This window comes from Enhydra lutris, unplaced genomic scaffold (assembly GCF_002288905.1).
Source record: "Enhydra lutris kenyoni isolate GAN:26980312 unplaced genomic scaffold, ASM228890v2 scaffoldscaffold20, whole genome shotgun sequence".
NCBI classification, from domain to species: domain Eukaryota; kingdom Metazoa; phylum Chordata; class Mammalia; order Carnivora; family Mustelidae; genus Enhydra; species Enhydra lutris.
In genome coordinates, this window is record NW_019154104.1 from 29,439,979 (window position 1) to 29,457,388 (window position 17,410).

The following is a 17,410-nucleotide window of genomic DNA, read 5'->3' on the forward strand; positions in this document are numbered from 1 at the left end:
CATACGGTACCGAGTACTGTAGTCCTGACACGACTTCTACTAATTACGTGGTACACGGATGTGCTTCGCCTGTTAACTACGTGATAGATACTCCACGAACCCGAATCATAGGCATCTACCCAACACCTCTTGCGTTGTCCGGCCGTTCTGCACCAGAAGTGGAGCTTTGAACCCCAAGGCACTGGGCCCGGTGGGCCAGCCCTGGAGGGGCCCCCAGGGGCGGTGCCCTGGGGGCACGAAGCCCAGCGGGGTGCAGGCAGTGTGGCGGGCGCCTCCTTACCTGCCTCCTTCCGCGGCAGGTGTTCCTGACCTCGCCCACCGAGGTGGCCAAGGTCCGCCTGCAGACGCAGACGCCCAGGCAGCAGCGGCGCCCTTCGGCCTCGTGGCCCTCGGCGGCGCACCCGCTGTGTCCCGCGCCCCCTGCCGGTTCCGGGCCCAAGTACCGAGGGCCACTGCACTGTCTGGCCACGGTGGCCCGCGAAGAGGGGCTGCGGGGTCTCTACAAGGGCAGCTCGGCCCTGCTCTTCCGCGACGGCCACTCCTTCGCCACTTACTTCCTGTCTTACACCATCCTCTGCGAGCAGCTCACGCCCGCTGGCCACAGCCAGCCAGGTGAGGGGGCCCGGGGCCTGGCAGGCGGGGTGGGGCCCAGCACAGTGGGCCTTGGAGCTGGGGGAGGTCGTGTGGACGCGCTCGGGCCAAACACGGGTGCTGCGGAGCTCCCCGCTGGGGGTGGGAACGTCCGTGCCCTCCAGCCAGGAGTGGGACAGACCTGTAGTGTGGCTTCACATGTCGGGGGCGTGACATGCATCCCCATTCCGGGGACCCCCCCCCATGTCCCCGGCCGGCTGGCGGGGGGGTTGAGGCGGTCGCGGCTCTCTCCCTGCAGATGTGTTGGGCGTGCTGGTGGCCGGGGGCTGTGCTGGGGTCCTGGCTTGGGCCGTGGCCACCCCCATGGACGTGATCAAGTCACGCCTGCAGGCGGACGGGCAGGGCCAGAGGCGCTACCGGGGCCTCCTGCACTGCGTGGTGACCAGTGTGCGCGAGGAGGGGCCGCGGGTCCTCTTCAAGGGGCTGACGCTCAACTGCTGTCGCGCCTTCCCCGTCAACATGGTGGTCTTTGTCGCCTACGAAGCTGCGCTGCGGCTCATCCGGGGCCTGACTGCGTAGCCAGTCCCGATGCCCCTGGGGCCGACCCGCTGCAGCTCCCTGAGGTCCTGGGGGCTGGAGGAGGCGCAGGAGAGTCTTGGGGTCTGGGCCCACAGAGCCGCTGCCCAGGACAGTCCGAGCCTCCCTGGAGCCCGAGTCACTGTGCTTGGGGCTACAGGACCACAGGGAGTCTGAGGGGACCATCTGCCAGCAGCCTGGGGTTGGCATGAGGGTCATATGGCCAGGGAGGAGTGGGCCTCTTGGATGAGGACGTCCGTCCCATGGAGTCGCTGGAGCACGTCATTGGAGTTCTAGCTTCCTGGTCACCCCTCTCTGCCGCCCGCGTCTTCGGAGCAGGCCTGCGCCTCCATCCAGTCCTCTGCTGTCCCCTGGCCGCCCTCCCTGCGGGGCCCCCACGCAGCTCTCCTCGGCTGTTTGGTGAGCTCTAGGGCACCTGCCCGCTTGCTCCCCACACCGGGCTGCTCAGAGAGGGCACTGACCGGACGGCCACAGCCAGACCTGCTCCTGCACCCTTGCCCTCTGGGAGATCCCGGAGACTGAGCAGGGAGCTGTTGATAATAAAACGTCTTTGGGCCTGCTCGGTGCTGCTGCTCCGTGGTCTGTGGGGCGGGCGATCTGCTTGTCCTCAGAGGCCCAGCCCTCCAGACCTGTATGGCCAGTGTTCCCACAACGCGGATGGGCACACTGAGGCCAGCACTCTGGCTGGCTCCACTCCCTTGGCCTTTGGGGCGCTGAGCCCGGCCACGGGAGGCCACTCAGCCTTCAGCATGAGGCTTGCTCTCCTCACTACCACCACCCCAAACCCACCCCCTTTTGGCCCCTCCGCTGCCTGGATAATTGGCTGTGAGCCACCTTTCCACAGGGGCCTGGAGGAGGGGTCAGGGAGGGGGTGGCAGGTCCTACATGGGTCATCACAACAATCTGACACCGCAGAGCAAGCAGCTCAGAGAGGGAGCTGGGCCTGCCCACCGTGGCGGGGGCAGGGGCAGACTCGCGCCCGCATTTCTGGAATCCTCCTGTCCGCACCACGCGGCTTCCAGTCACGGGGGGCTATCAGGGGTCAGGGCTCTGGTAAAGCCGGCCAACACCTGCCTTGATTACCCTCACTCACAGACCCTGGCCTTGACTATGTCTTTGGACCGAAGGACCTCTTGTGTTCTGGAAGCTTTTTCCTGGTTCCCCTCCCGTCCCAGTCCGCTTCCCTCATACTGACCCAAGCTTTTGCTTACACCCAGTGCTCTCCGCCAGGAACACCCTTTCCCCAGGCATCACCTCCTTCAGGAATCTCTCCCAGCCCGACCACGGGGCTGCTTTTTAGGCTCCCACGGGTTCCTGGCTCCTTGGTCACTCATCTGCCCCCACCCACCACCCCGCTCCACCCACGTCTGCCTCGGACTCTGTCCAGCACAGGGTCTGGAGCACGGCAGGTGCTCACCGGGTGTGGAATGAGGAAGTCCTGCCCTGGATTCCAGTAAGTTCATCCGGCTTCGAGTGAAAGATGCTGGCGTTCTAGCCAGGTGCTGGGGAAAGGCTACCTACCAACTAACAAATTGTTGATAATTCATCAAAACCCTGACCCCATGTCTGCTTCTGCCAAGAAGACCTCTAGTACCTGTTTGCTTTAGCCTGGGAAGAATTATTGGCAGTACTCCAGGCTCTGCCAGTCTGCCAGTCACCAGGGGGTAGTGTGGGGACTGGGTCACTGAGCCGCTGGCCCCACCCACATTAGCGAAATGGCTTTGCAGGAAGGCCTGGTCCCAGGTCCTCATGCTCTCTAGGTGACAAGGCCCTTTGCAGAGCTGACTCAGCCCCTTCTTTTAGAAATGGAGACGAGAAGGTGGGCCCAGCTGGGTCTTCCCATTAACCGTGGTCACCTTAATGGAGTTCGGGCTGCACCTGAAATTTCAAGTGGGAGACCAAGGGTGGTGTCCCCAGGGCTCCCACAGCAGACCGGAGAATTGTAGGCCTCTGGGAAGGGCCAAGGCGCACAGAACTCCCTGGGAGAGCTCATCTATCATATGGCAGGGAGACTCCTTCCTTGTTCTCGTCCTGGACTGTGAGCTCCCTGCTCCCCACTGTGCCCCGTCCCCAGCCCCACCTCAGCTGTGATCCCAGGCTGGCGGAACTCCTCTGGCAGGAGTCCCCACACCATGGGGGCTGCGACCTGACCTCCTGCCAGCAACTGCTGGGCTGTTGCACCCGTCTGTCCTGACCCAGGGTGTCCCGTCTGTCCTAACCCAGGGGGTCCCGTCTGTCCTGACCCAGGGGGTCCCGTCTGTTCTGACCCAGGGGGTCCCGTCTGTCCTAACCCAGGGGGTCCCCTTAGAACCTGCTTTTTTAGAGAACTGTGGCGGTGGGAGGAGCTGTGGCCCTTGCCAGCAGTGACAAGGTAGAGGTCACCTGACCTCTAACCCGGGGCACTGTCTCAAGACCCCAGCATGAGGTATGGTGGGGGTGGGGGTCCCCAGAGGTTAGGTGGCCTGCCCAAAGTCACGTAGCCTGTGCAGGGAGGGGCGGCCCAATGGTGATGTGCTCTCCTACCCTCGTTTCATCCATTCAGTGCACCTGTGACATAGGTGCAACGGAGCGACAAGATGGAACTTAGCCATGGAGGGCCGCAGCCAGCCAGGTTGAGGGGGCTGGGGGCTCTGGCCGGGGGGCGGCTGTTGAGGCCGGGGAAGGACCCTCAGCGCCCTCATTTGTGCAACGGGCCCTCTGTGCATGTGGACACAGCAAATAAGAAGCAGGACAGGCCTTGGACAAGCCACATTGCCTCTCTCAAGTGTCAGCTTCCCCACCTGGAAGTGAGCTTGGGCAGGTAGAGGGAGCCTGGGGCTCCATCCCTGCAAGGCCTGAGGCAGACAGGCGGCTCCCGCACCAGCCACACTGCCCAGCCCATGGCCGTGCCCCGCGACATCCTGTTGGGCAGCTGGAGGCGTCCCATGAGCTGTGACAGCCAGCAGCAGGGCGCTTGCCAAAGGCTAGAAGGCAGACAGGCTACCTCCCAGCGGATTCCTGGGAGCCCGCACCTTGGGGCCACGGAGGCTTCCAGGCTGTGTCTCCACTCCATGTCCCCTCTGGGTAACCCCGTGGACGCGAGGGCCACCCTTGGAGCAGCAGCCGCACTTGGCGGCAGCCCCGCCCTGGGCCCGAAGCAGGCTTGGTCCCTCCTTGAAGCCCAGACAGACAGAGCACAGCGACACAGGCAGGACCGAAGGAAGTTTATTCACGCCAACGAGCGTCATGAGGGAGTGGACCCTGCACCTCCAGAAAGCACAGACCCCTCAAGCCTGGGCCTTCCCTGAGACAGGTCTTCCGCTTTTCCAAACTACACAGGGTGCATGGTTTACCAAGCCTCCCGGGGACAGGCTGCTCGGGGCCTGGAGGGCTGCCGCGCGCTTTCTAGCTACGTCCACCTGGCCCGGGGCACTGCTCTGTGCAGAGAGACTTCCACGCCAGTCAAGTGTCAAAACAAAAGCATCTGCAAAGACAACAGAGCCCTCAGCATCTGGCACGACCAGCGCGAAGCGGCCCTTGGCTTTCAGGGCGGAGTGTCAGGGATTGCTTGGTGGACGGAGTGTTAGCACATCGGGGAAAAGCACGATTTCTGGAGCGGGTGCATGCACGGTCTGGAGTGTGGTAAGGGAACCGGAGTCTCGCCCACAGAAGGCTCAATTTAAGAAAGCCCGGCCAACGTGGGCAATATTCAACGTGGAAAGCAGCTTCCAAGCTGGGAGCTCTTGTACCCAAACGTTTCGCAAAGCTTTCAGCCGGCAAGTCTTCCTCTAAATTCCCTTGGGCATGGCCTGAATTACACCTGTGCCCATCACACTGCTGTACGTAGACTTTTCAAAGCACATTTTAATTGATGCTAACGCCGTTTTGATTCAGGTACGCAGAGAGACTCCACGCTCCTTCACAGAGCAGGTCTGAAGAGTGTGTGGCGACCAGCAGCTGTCCTATGGACCTGACAGGCTGGCCTGTGGACACGGGGCCAAAGGTCCCACATGGGGGTCTGCTCTGTGGGAGAGACTCCAGCTGGACTGTCTGACCATGAACGTTAGCCGGCACCCAGTGACCCCAAGGGTTTGACCCACGAGAGACAGAAAGGAGGACGTCACGGGAAAAAAACGGCACGGACACATACACAGGGCTTCCAGATACCATCCAGTAATTACCGTGTGACAGAGCCTATGGGTAGTGCTGATTTGATTGGGCTGGAATTATTGGTAAATTACATCTCTTTATAAGCACATATAAAAGGAGTGTTACTGAAAGTCGTAGGACAGCTTCCGGGGAGTCATGAACTCTTTCACTATCTCGTCTGTGACCTCCTTGCGCCTGGCCTGGTGCTCGGCGATCAAGGGCTGCAGAACCTCTATGAGCGTCTTCTTGAGCTCGCCAGTGAGCATGTCGCCGCTGGTGTAGTCCTGCCCGGAGGGAGATAGACCACAGTGACAGGCGGCTCACGTGCCTGGCCCCCTGCCTCCTCTGGGCGCCAGCCCAGCCCGCAGCACCCGCACAGAGCCTGGCGCAGGGGTGGTGCCCGGAAGTCCAAAGACGTGCACCTGACCCGGTGCTTTTCTCCAAATGCCAGGGGCCCCGCCTACCGCGCAGCCCCGAGTCGCCGCCCCTGCCCTCCTCTCTGCGGGCCGGAGCTCCACGCGCCCCGGCCGGCCAGCAGCTCCCTCCCGGCCTCCCGCTCCTGCAGCTCCGACACAGCGTCCCCCGTGCTGTGCAGCCTGCTCTGGACTGTTCACTACAACCAGCTTTGACGTGTTTGCACGCAGAGTCCTCAGTCAGAATCACCTGGTGGGAAGGTTCCGAGGGCCGGAATGCCCGAGGCAAGGCTACGCGCACTGTTTGGCTCTTCCTACTGCTCACCCAACTGCTGCTGAGAGGCCGCACCAGGACCCTCGCCTCCACCGGCCGAGCCTCGGGGCCCTGCCGGCAATGCAGCCACGCGAGGCCCTGCGCACTCGGTGCGGGCAGTGTTGGAACTGTGATTCTGTCCTGTTGGAGCTCCCTGGTCCGTGGTGTCCGGCCAGGGAGACCGCTGTGGGTGGCAACCACAGTCTGCGCTCTGCTATGTGAACGGTCACCGGGCTTCCTGGCGCGTGGCTAAGAGCAGACAGACCTCCTCGCTTTTCACCTCGTCTCAGCTGAGGGTCTGTTGCCAAGGCCCAGCCCCGAGGCTCTGACCACTCTAAGCTCAGCTGCCAGACCCCCCGTCCCCCATGTCCCCCACGAGAGAGGCTGGACCCTCCAGCCTGCGGCCTCCGGCCTCACCTTCCTGATCTGCTCGAGCTTGTCATCGTCCTCGAGGAAGAAGGTCAGGTACATGAAGGACACGTCCACGTCACAGTTGCCTCCGAACTGCCTGTGCTCCTCGACGGTGTCTCTGCCTCCAGAAAACGCGTGCCTGTTGACCTGTGGCGGCAAGAGCACAGAGATGCGGCGGGGCCCGGCTGCCCGCGCGTGGAAGCCGGCTGGGAGCCGAGGGTGCAGGTCGGGCCAGGGTCTGCTTCTGCCCCGTCAGGTCTCTGGGCAGGAGGCTGGGGCTCACGGTCGGGAGGAGGAGCCCCATAAACTGCTCCTGCCTGCCCGGTGAGCCCGGGTCCATGCCAATGCGGCCAGCTGAAGGTGGGCGGGGGTTAGCTGTGGACCCCCACCCCCACGAAAGACAGAACAGAGCTGGAATGTGGGTTGAGCATCCTCCAGGGTTGGACAGACACAAGGTCCTTTGGGTAAGAGAGACAACCTGGGAAGGGGGGCTGCTGCCTTCGGCGGTGTGGAAGGGAGGACGGGAGCCCCCAGAATGGGGCTCGAAAGGGAGAGCAGAGCCCAGGAGACGCACAGGGGAGTCGGCACCGGCAGGCAGCCCCACCTGAAAGCATGCAGGCCCAAGAGCTGAAGAAAGACTCAGAAACTAGCACAGTGGTTTTGGAATCACTGAAGATCATCTTGGAGAAATCAGGGCCAAGAAGCCAGAGAAGGAAAGCCAACAAGGGACAAAGTCTCCTCAGCCTTCTTCCCATGAGCACATGAGAGACCCACTATGTACAAAGGTCACCCTATTTTTCTTTCCTGGGGAAAAGGGTGGGTAGAGCTGGCGGTGCCCACGTGGAGATGCTTATTCCCCTCCCAGGACCACACAGCAGTTACTGGCGGGCTGCTCCGGGACCCTGGGCAGGCAGCAGGCGGACGCCAGGGGCAGAGGCCGTCAGGCGGCAGGGAGTGGCACCTGCTCTGTGCCCCGGCAAAGGGGAAGCGTGAACGGCTGCACACTGGGGGCGGGCGGAGTAGCGGCAGTTACACAGTCACCTTCCCCCTCCTTCACAAAACAAAAGAGCAAGTTGCAGAACAGCATCAACGTGCGCAAGCTGCACCTACCACGTGGAGACAAAACAAACAGAAGAGAAGGCACCAGGGTGGGGTTCTCCTGAGCTCTGGTACCCTGGGCAGGCCTGCACAGGCCTCTTCCTGTGCTCAGCCTCGCAGGCCAAGCCAGGTCACTGCTGGGCCTCCGGGAAGACACTCCAGTGCCAGGAAGAAAGTCTTGAGAACAGAGCTTCCCAGGCTCCCAGGGCTGGTTTAAAGGCTATCCAAGGGCCCCGGGACACTTCTCAGTCCTCGTCTGACAGCAAGATGAGGAAAGGTGTGTCTGCTGCATGTTTTCCAAGGTGCATGGGTACCGCTGCTGCCCACGCACTACCCCTCCCTGGGCAGGCCCCTCGCCCCACAATGGCGCGCAGACGGACCGGGAACGGTGGGCGTCAGCATGAGCACATCACTCAGTCCCCAACAACCCAATGACCTCTGTACTGCTTTCTCCACCTCACAGATGAAAACGGGGCGCAGTGTCAAGGACCTGCTGTATGTGGCAGTGGAGGGCAGAGCCAGGCTGACCAGTCTTCTGATAGTGGCTTAAGTTTGCCTGGTGTTGGACTGGCCGGTCCTCAGTGTGGCTGGGGCCTTGCTTATGGGAAACCAATAGCAAAATGGATCTGGGCTAGGACGGAAAGCAGCCCTGGTTGTGGGGACCACAATGCAGGGGCCAGGGTCCAAAATGACAGAAGCAAGTAAGATGTACCCAAACCAGTATGATCTGGTGTAAAACGAAACTAGGCCTGGCGAGGATGTCTGGGTTGGGGGACAAGGGAGCTTGATTCAAGTGCCAAACTCCAAGAGCCGGTGCGCTCTGGCTGCTACAACCCAACGGCAGGTGAGCTGGCCTGCAGCCCTAGGGCGCGGGGGGGCCCCTGAAGCCCCGCCCTGGGACCCAAAGCCAGCTCTGGGCAGGGGCGCTACAGGGATCTCATCATCAGAAAGCCTAAGTGGGTAGCCGGGCTGGCAAATGGTGTTACCGACGCGCGTCCCCGAAGACGAGGTTCCACGGCTGTCTGCAGGAGGGCCTGGTCTGGCGGGCTCCGGCAGGGCCCGTGTGAGAGCCTAGGGAAGGCCTATTTTGGCCCAGCCCGCAAAGCAGCTGACCGACTCTTCATTCTCAGCTGAATCCTTACACCTGGGGTGCACTTTACGGCTCACAAACACTTTTTACATGTGATCCCATACAGGCCTTGTCTCCAGCCTATGAAATCAGCACAGCCGCTCCCGCTTCACAGAGGTCTCTCACCAAGGTCACTCGCCAATGGCAGTGAAGCGGCAGGGCACAGACAACCTGGGGTTCCTGACTCTAGGCCACGGGAGGGCCCATGCAATGGGGGAGCTGGGGTCCGGTCCTAACCCCCACACTCCCCAGCTGTGTGGAGGTAGGAAACTGCCTGGTCCCTCTAAGTCTTGATGTCCTTTGCTTACAAGATGAACATGGCCTCCCGGTGGTCGGTAGGACTCAGTGAGAGGACACAGGCGAGCGCGTGGCAGTGCCCAGCACGGCTGCTGCTGCTGTTTGCAGGGGGCTGGGGCAGATGCCCCGCACCGGCTGGTGTGAGGTGGATTCCGGACTGGAAGGTGGGCGTGGGGACTGACCCTGTCCTGCCACACAGGCTGCTCACAACTCTTGTGGCCTCTGCAGCTGTGTACTTCCTGACCTCACACTTACTGCCCGCCCACCCTCGGGGCCTTTGCTCGTCCCTAAGTGAATGAAAAATGCTTTGGACCCAAAAATGACCTCCTTAAAACAACTAAAAAACCAAACAAAGTGCCCTCCCTCCTGGAGAGAAGAGGCGCACCCTCCCCCGCCTCCCACCCCCGCGTCTGGACTCCAGGCTTTGGAAGGTCCAGCCAGTAGTGAAAGGGCAAGAACAAGTCCCGAAAAGAGCAGCTTCCAACAGACGGCGGCCGAGTCGGCGGGGCTGTTTCCTGGAAGAGGCTGTGGACGTGATGGGTCCCCTCGCTGTCTGCTAGAACCCGCCTGGGACTCCGGAAGGGCCAGCACCAGCAGAGGGCTGCATCACACACCTCAGATACAGATTTAGTCACTCCTGCTGTGAAGTTCCCACCCACAAACACACACTAGATTCCAAACAAAATGTCAGGAGCTTCATGGGACAGGGAGGGGCTGTACCTGCACTGGCAGTTCAGGCCCTGCGAGCCGCAGAAGCAGGGCCCTGGGAAAGAAAAAAGCTCAAATAGATTCCTAATTCTCATTTCTTTGGTGACCTGACATATATTTGCTGAGTGTCCGACGCATGCTGGGATGGACACGACTGTCCTGATGAAGGGCCCCCACCTATTCCCAGTCTCTGTGGGAACATGTGCCCCTAAGCCCCACCTTGGCCAGGCTGGTCATCCTCTCTGGCCCTCATCCCTCTAAAGGTGCTCCCCACTATCTCCCCATGAGAAATCAAGCCAGAAAACATAAAGCACCCGGTCCATCTACTGGACTACGGCTGCTGCCTGGAAATGTAGTGGAATACGTTCCATCATTAAAAACACTGCCATGGGACGTCTGGGTGGCTTTGTCGCTTAAGCATCTGCCTTAGCTCAGGTCATGATCTCAGGGTCCTGGGATCGAGCCTGCTTCTCCCTTTCTCTCTGTCACTCCTCCCACTCATGCTCTCTCTCGCTCTCTTTCAAATAAATAAAATCCTAAAAAAAGAAAACTGCCAGGACTTTGCTTCCAGAGCAGAGCACTGGTGAGAAAAGCAGAGAAGAAAAATCCAAAATTTTGCCTAAAGGAAAGGACACAGAGTTAAGTTCATCTGGTGTCTGGGTGCAGGGACAGGCCGCCTGGAGTTCGCAGGCAGTGGCTGTAACTGACCCTGGAAGCCAGCGCCGTGGCAGAAGACTCTGGAAGGACAGTCACGTGATGCGTGTGCGTGTGCGTGTGCGTCTTAGGCACGCCTGCTCTGTGTACATGGGCTACCCCTCCGGCTCGGACAGTGCTCACCTTGGTCTTGATCTGCTTGGCGGTGTCCGTGAGGAAGATGGAGGAGTTGGGGTCGCTGGCGCTCATCTTGGTCTGGGCCCCCTGCAGCGCAGGGAAGAAGGTGGAGTGCAGCAGGGCTGGTTTAGGGTAGCCGATCCTGGGGGCGACGTCTCTTGTCATCCTGAAGTATGGATCCTGTGGGGGGAGAGGGGACTCTGAGGACAGCTGGCAGAAATGGGTTGGCTGTCAGCCTGTGAGTACGTCTGCGGCCTCCATGGGAAGCTGCCAGCTCCCAGTCAGCTTACAGGATTGTCCCCCGCCCAGCACCTTTTAAAACCTCCTTCCCCATCAAGGAGAGCAGCACCCCAGACCGATGGACACCTCGCCCCGCCTGCTGACCTGGTCGATGGCACAGGGGATGAGGCACTGGATGTCCGTCCTGTCTCGGAAGATCTGAGGGAAGGAGTTGCTGAAGGAGGGGGCAGCCTGGATGGCAGGAAAGCTGATCTTCCCTGAAAAGCATAAACAAAGAATTTTTACACACAACATTGACTCCTGTTCTGGTTAATTCACCCGGCAAAAGGGATGAACACGAACAGGCGTTCTCCCCTTTAGAGAAGTGACCATCACTCAAGAGAATCTGAAACCACAGAACAGTAGGGAAGAGAGACGATCTCCAGTCCCAGTGTGGATCTCGCTCTGTTCTCTCAGCTTCCCTCTGCATTTCTGCTGTGACTGCACACTATCTACTTTTCCCTCACCTGGGTGGTTGCTAAGTGTTTCCCGTAAACGTGCCAGGGAGTGTTTCGCCCGTCTCTACCCATAGGCACATAGGTTGTTCCGCGCCTTTAATTGTGTAAATTCTGATACCTGGAACCCAAAACTGTTTTCAGTACTTTGGACGTTGCTGTTAACATCGCTACTGCTATTTGCTCAGACCTGCACAAGGGGTCCAAGGGCACCGACCTTCATGCGACCTCTGACGAGCGGTGCTGCGCTCACTCACGGTGCCACCACCACCAGCGCCCCGCTCACAGAGCAGCGGTGGCCATTCCCTGCGTGTGGGTGCCAGGCTGTGCTCGGGGCCAACCCCGGACTGGGCCTGTCTGCTGCTCCCAACTCTATGAAAAAGTGCCATGTGGTTCCCATCTTACAGACACAGACTTTCAGGCTCAGACTGTTGACACAGCCTGCCGCAGCTAATACCCAGCAAGCAGGCGGCTGGGCCAGGATTCAAACCCGGGTGCTTCGCATCACAGTGTGCAACTAGGCATAGGTCTGTCTCTCGTTTGCCCAGTGCCGTCTTCCCTGAGACATCTTCCCAGGAAATGCTGGCCTTCCAAGGATAAAAACCCTTTCAAAAGCACAGGGTTTATGCCCCAATTGTCAGGAATGCATCTCACTGAAACATCAAAGGGTCTTGCTCATGGGAAAAGACTTCCAGTGAGGCCTCTCCATGGCATTTCTGCACTTGGCCCTGAAGGTCCCCTCACCGCCAGGGCCCCAGCTGGTGCCCCCTCCCAGCGGGGCAAACTCTCCCACACGGCACCCACAGGCACCCTTGGGGATGCTGTCCCGGGCTCGCGGCTGCTCGGCGTGGAGCCGTGTCGCAGAAACGAAACACGGAAGAGGATCAGGAGACCCATGAGTCTCAGGGATCAATTCTTAGCTTTAGGAGCTAAGGGTCTAGAAGGAGGAGGCTGATGTGTCTGACAGACACGGAAGTACACGGAAAGGGACATGAGTGTGTGTGCAGGGGGCCGAGCCATGGAAGGACAGTGAGGGCGGGCAGGGTGGGCACCACAGGGCTTCCGGCCAAGTCCCTCCTCTTATGGGGGAAACGGAGGCTCTGGCCTCTACTAGAGGCGCCTGCATGGGCTGGGACCCCACGAGCAGGCAGAGGAACTCTGGTCATCCCCACCCTTCTCCTTTCTTCTAAGCCTCTTAGGGGGTGACTGAGGGGCGACAGATGGTCTCCGGAAGTGCAGCATCAAGGCCTGGAAATGGGGCTGCAGGCATTGCTCCAGCTCCTCCGGTTCCCAGCAAAGACCTGCCCGTGGGGTCGCTGTGGGGAGGTGAGGGGCGAGGGATGCCACCTGACAGGCCGCCGGGCCCCGGGGCAGACGCCGGCGCTTCACCCCGGGATGCAGGCCACGGCGAGCTCCTTACCGATGGAGTCACTGTCGGTGAAACCGAAAATGCCTTTCACTTGGTTGAAGGTAACGTGCTTCTGAATCTTCACCACGTTCTTGTAGAAGCCTGGGCTCATCCTGCAAAGACAACTGGGATCAAACCGCAGGTACAGAGGGCGGCTTCCCGCCGAGGCCGAAGCCGTGGATGGTGAAACCTGAGCACGCACGTGTGGGCCGAGGACACAGACCGGGCAGGACAGTGCCCAGAAGGCATCCGGAGGCAGAGCGGGCTACCGCAGGCCAAGCGGAGCTGCCAGGGAGGTGTGGAAACCAGTGCGAGACCGACGTCGGATGCCCGGCCGATGAGGCAAGAACGCGCTCAGACTCAGGAACGGACGTGGAGCATTTAAACTCTGCCCGGAAAAAAACCAAAAGAAAAAAAAAAAAACCCAACAACAACAAAAAAACTCTGCCCGAGTCAGCGATCAGGTGTGCTGCAGAGCTTCCAGTCTGGGAGCCCCGAGGGAGTCTTCCCGTGAGACAGACTCTGTTCTGCGTTGTGCTGCTAGAGAGTATGTGCAGAGAAACCAGTATGTCCAGCCACCACGGCCCTGTCCACCATGGGCAGCCATGCTGTCCGGGCAGGCTGACCCCGTGCCCAGCAACAGGGCTGGGCCACGGTGGCTGGTTCAAGCAACCGGATGCTCTCTCCTGGATGGCGAGGGATGTGAATATGAGGCCTGGAGCCGTGGTAGCCATTCTGCTGCCAGAAGGACCTAGGCTAAGGATGAAGCAAATACAGGGCCGGGCAGAACCCAGAGGAACTTCTTACACGGCATCTCTAACATGCTCAGCAGCTCTACTCTCCACCCAACCAGGTGTCAGGCCCCACAAAGGAAGGGAAAAAGTGGGGGAGCTAATGCTTACTATGTGTTTGCATCACGTGGCAGGAGCCGTGCTAAGTGCTGGACACAAGTTAACACCTCTCAACTCCCCCTTTGATGTAGCAGCCTCGCCTCCACTTTCCAGGGAAAGACTGAAGCTCTGAGAGGTTTAGGATCAGGGCACAGACCCAGCGAGTACACGAGCTGGGATCTAAACCCAGGCCTGTCCGGCCACAATGACTATGCTTCTCTCACTACATCTCACAGTTTTGAAAGTTGAAGAGTTTTGCCCCTAGAATGTCTTTGGACAGACAGCGGGGTGTGCGGCTGGGGTATCAGAAATCCAGAGGCATTGGCTGCCTGGGGCTGGGTCAGCCACGAGGCGGGGAGGACTGTAAAGGCAAAGGCTTCACACCTTGGTCTGTGCGGAGTTGAGCGGAGTCTACTTGGGAGGGAGAGAGGGACTTTCACTTTAGCAGCCTGCTCAGTTTTGGCCCAGGGCACCGGTCGGGGGTGGGAGGGTGGGGCTGTGTTACAGAGAGAGGACACACCAGGACCCTTGCAATATGTGAAGTGCTCCCTGCAAAGATGCCTGCTTTGTGATTCTGCTGAGACAGGAACCATCTCCTGTCGGAGGGGTCCTGGGAGACCGCAGGAGGCCCCACACTGCTTACACCTGGTGAGGACAAGCAGCTGTCTGCCACCCAGGGGAGAGGGCCACAGCAAACGCTCCATGCATCCTCAGGGAGAGGCAACGGCAAATTCTGGCAAATCAGCCAGTGGCCAACCTTCCTCCATCTGCGGTCACACTGTGCAAGACGGCTTCCAGCCCCCACGGGAGGGAGAGTTTGCAGCACCCCAGTGACAGGACTGCAGCCCTGTGGTGTCCGAGCAGTATTTCTGAGTAAGACAGCCCTGACCCTTCTTGGAAGGTGAGTTCCTTCTTTGCCAGCCAGTGCTCATGCCGTGCAGGCTGTAGGCTGTGAGGGCATCCAGGAGGGGCATCGGTTCCCTGGGCGGCTGGTGACCTTACACAGGACACCAGGGACAGGGTTTTAAAGCTGAACGTGATTTTAGATCGTATGTTTGCCAAGCACTCACCAGCTACTGCTCGAAGGCCACATTATCTGTAGTACCTCATCAAGTCCTCATGACTCTGTTACAGGCACCAGGACCTCCTGACCGCAGGGTGAACCCCCCCTTCCTTTGTCCTCACAGTACTCATTATCACCTGGTTGTCACCTGCTAACTGCCTGCTAACCGGACACAGCTGCAGGATGACGGCCTTGCCAGCAGCGGTGTCCCCGGCACCAGGGGGCCTACTGACTGTGCGAATGAGCAGGCTGAGCCATCCCTCACGGCTCCCGGCAGGAAGGGCTCTCTGGGCCCACACTCAGGGCCAGAGATGCGTGTGGGGACAGGGTGTCTGGAGCCAGCTGGCCTGCTCTGGGCTTCTCGGCCTGCAGGGCCCGCACCGCCGCGCTCCCGCCCCAAAAGAGGGCGGAGGCTCTGTGGTTGTGGTTTCAGCTCCTGAAGACCAGGAAGGAGCTTTGTTAAATCAAAGCTCTGGATTTTGAGTTAAATTTCAAGGTAGAAAAGAAGCTCAACTGTTAAAAACAAAAAACAGAAACCTCCTGAAAGGAATAAGATGTTTGAAACAGGATTTAACTTTTAAAACTTCCCTCTTGACCTTAGGTTCAACCTAAGAGGTCTTTCCGGGAAGAGGCAGCACAGACCCTTCGGTCCACCGTTGTCTGGGCTTTCGTCTCCACTCTGAGCTCAGCAAGGGAGAGAAGCTCCTGCCAAGCAAAGAGGATGCACAGGGCGGTCAGCAGAGAGGCAGGCCGGGCAAGTCACTGCAGATCTGCCGGGAGCAGGCTGGGTCGTGGGGCGGCCCCCTCGTGAGCACCGTTCAGGCATCTACCACTTGGTCACCTCCGCGGATACAAGGGGGTGTTCGTTTCACCCTACCAGCCCCCCCGCTCAGCGAGGCAGGAACTCCGCTTGGCTCACTGCTGGGTTTCCAGGGCCCCGGAGGACGCCGGCCGCAGAGAGTGCTCCATGACTGTTTGTCTTACTGACCCCAGGGAACAGGGCCACCCCTGACCCCGAGGATGACAGAAATGGGAGGGGGTGGGGAGTGACACAACCATCTGTGCTTTACGGGGAGCGCTGGCTGGTGGGGGACCGAGGCTGTGAGAGGCTGCCATGGGAAGCAAGAGGCGGCACCAGAGGACACGGTGACTGGGCAGTTGCCAGCTCGGCCCGGCCCTGAAAAGAGCAGCAGGACCCACGGTGTGGCTATGCGATCGAGCAGGCGAATCAAGAATTCTTAAGGAATGAGGGGTGAGAGAGAAAATAAAGCACCATGAAAATGATACTAACGATCACATCTAAGGTCTCAAACCCTACTTCGTGGACCAGGCTTGCTGCAACTCATGAGCACCAAAGAGATGTGCCAGGGCTCGACCCGGGTCTGTTTCCCTCCTTGGAAGATCATGTTTCCTCAAGGACACCACAATGCCTCTATACCCACAGAGAAGGGATTTTAAAAATCTCACAGGTAAAATGAGAAAGTTAGGAACTCAGGTACTAGTTGGTGGAAAGGCCAGACCTCTTACAAAGGTCGCTATTCCTGTGGCTATAAGCCACCCTCGGAGGCAGTCCTGTAGCAGGACGTTTGGGGGAAATGGTAGTGAGCAAGTTCCTCACACTCCGTGCGAACCCGGCCCCACCCAAGCTTCTACAGCACAGCACTCCGTCCTGGCCTGGTAGTGAGCCTGCCGGGATACGGCCACACCCCTCCCCAAGGACAAGTGCCTGGGGGCGGAGGGGGGGGCACTGCCTCTCAGGTGCTCAGGAAGTACCTGCAGCGCAGAACAACGTATTCTTATTGGGACACTTGACAGAGTCTTGTTTTTCTAACACAGTTCTTGGCAATCATTTGGGATGAAGACCTCGGAAATTTCAATTCAGGGGCGCCTGGGGCGCTCAGTAGGTTAAGCATCTGCCTTTGGCTCAGGTCATGATCCCAGGGTCCTGGGACTGAGTCCCACATTGGGCTCCCTGCTTCTCCCTCTACCTGTGCTCCCCCTGCTCATGCTTGCTCTCTATTTCTCTGACAAATAAATAAATAAAATCTTTAAAAAAAAGTTTCGAGGATTTTCTGAATGCGTATTTTAGCTATGGAGTGGCTGACTTAAAGAACTGGACTGTGAGGGGACCGTGTACCAGCGCATCTTTTCTCTGTGAGAAAAAAGGGACACCAAGGAAGAGAAAGACCCTCACTGGCCAACTGACCGTCCTTCGAGAGAAACTACAATTCTGTCTCAAGCTGGGGATGGAAACCTCAGCTGGTGAACAAGACCAACAAACCACATCCTGACGTTTCATAAAGGAAGGAAAACATTCCCCAGATCTTAGGACCATTTCAGACGTGTCTGACTCTGCCATGGCCGCGAGGAGTTGCCGTCTGCATCGGCTTTTCTCTCTAGAAGGCAGCCGGGGACTCTCTCCTTACCCCATGTAGTCCAGGTCAGAGAAGATGAAAGTCTTATTGATGTCAAAGCCGCAGGCAATGATGTCCTTGGCGTTCTCCACAGCGTAGCCGTACGCCTGGTCCAGGGTCAGGTCTTTCCACAGGTACTTCTCGTCATCCGTCATCTGGATGACCAAGGGCACGTTGAACACATCCTGCAGCCACCTATGAGACACGTGAAGAAGGTTGCCACCTCGTTTCCCCGGTGTGCATCTGAAAACGCGGTTCCTACTGAGAGTGTATGCAAAACTTTCCTGTCTACACAGTCACACAGTCTTACATTGTGGAGCTGGACTACTACATTTACTTAACGCGGAAGGGCCTGTGCTCAGCTCTGTGCCAGCTGCTTTATGCT

The 17,410-nt window shown here is 59.2% G+C and overlaps 2 protein-coding genes across 3 annotated transcripts in view; one reads left to right on the forward strand and one right to left on the reverse strand.

Annotated features, from left to right (window-relative positions):
* LOC111148750 (solute carrier family 25 member 47) overlaps positions 1-1,170 on the forward strand; it is a 5,491-nt gene extending 4,321 nt beyond the window's left edge. The window contains exons 5-6 of the mRNA XM_022505539.1: positions 300-612; positions 890-1,170. Of these exons, the coding sequence (XP_022361247.1) occupies positions 300-612; positions 890-1,170 (594 nt within the window). The remainder of the gene's footprint in view (positions 1-299; positions 613-889) is intronic.
* A 3,206-nt stretch (positions 1,171-4,376) lies between these two features.
* Positions 4,377-17,410, reverse strand: part of LOC111148578 (tryptophanyl-tRNA synthetase) — a 29,312-nt gene continuing 16,278 nt past the window's right edge. Inside the window, exons 6-12 of one of the 2 annotated variants that reach the window (XM_022505259.1) lie at positions 17,038-17,220; positions 12,671-12,771; positions 10,901-11,013; positions 10,523-10,696; positions 6,460-6,600; positions 5,443-5,600; positions 4,377-4,651 (exon numbers count right to left, since the gene is read on the reverse strand). In XM_022505259.1, the coding sequence (XP_022360967.1) occupies positions 4,630-4,651; positions 5,443-5,600; positions 6,460-6,600; positions 10,523-10,696; positions 10,901-11,013; positions 12,671-12,771; positions 17,038-17,220 (892 nt within the window). In that variant the 3' untranslated portion in view covers positions 4,377-4,629. Of the gene's footprint in view, positions 5,601-6,459; positions 6,601-10,522; positions 10,697-10,900; positions 11,014-12,670; positions 12,772-17,037; positions 17,221-17,410 lie in introns of both variants that reach the window. The other variant, XM_022505260.1, reaches the window with a different exon arrangement.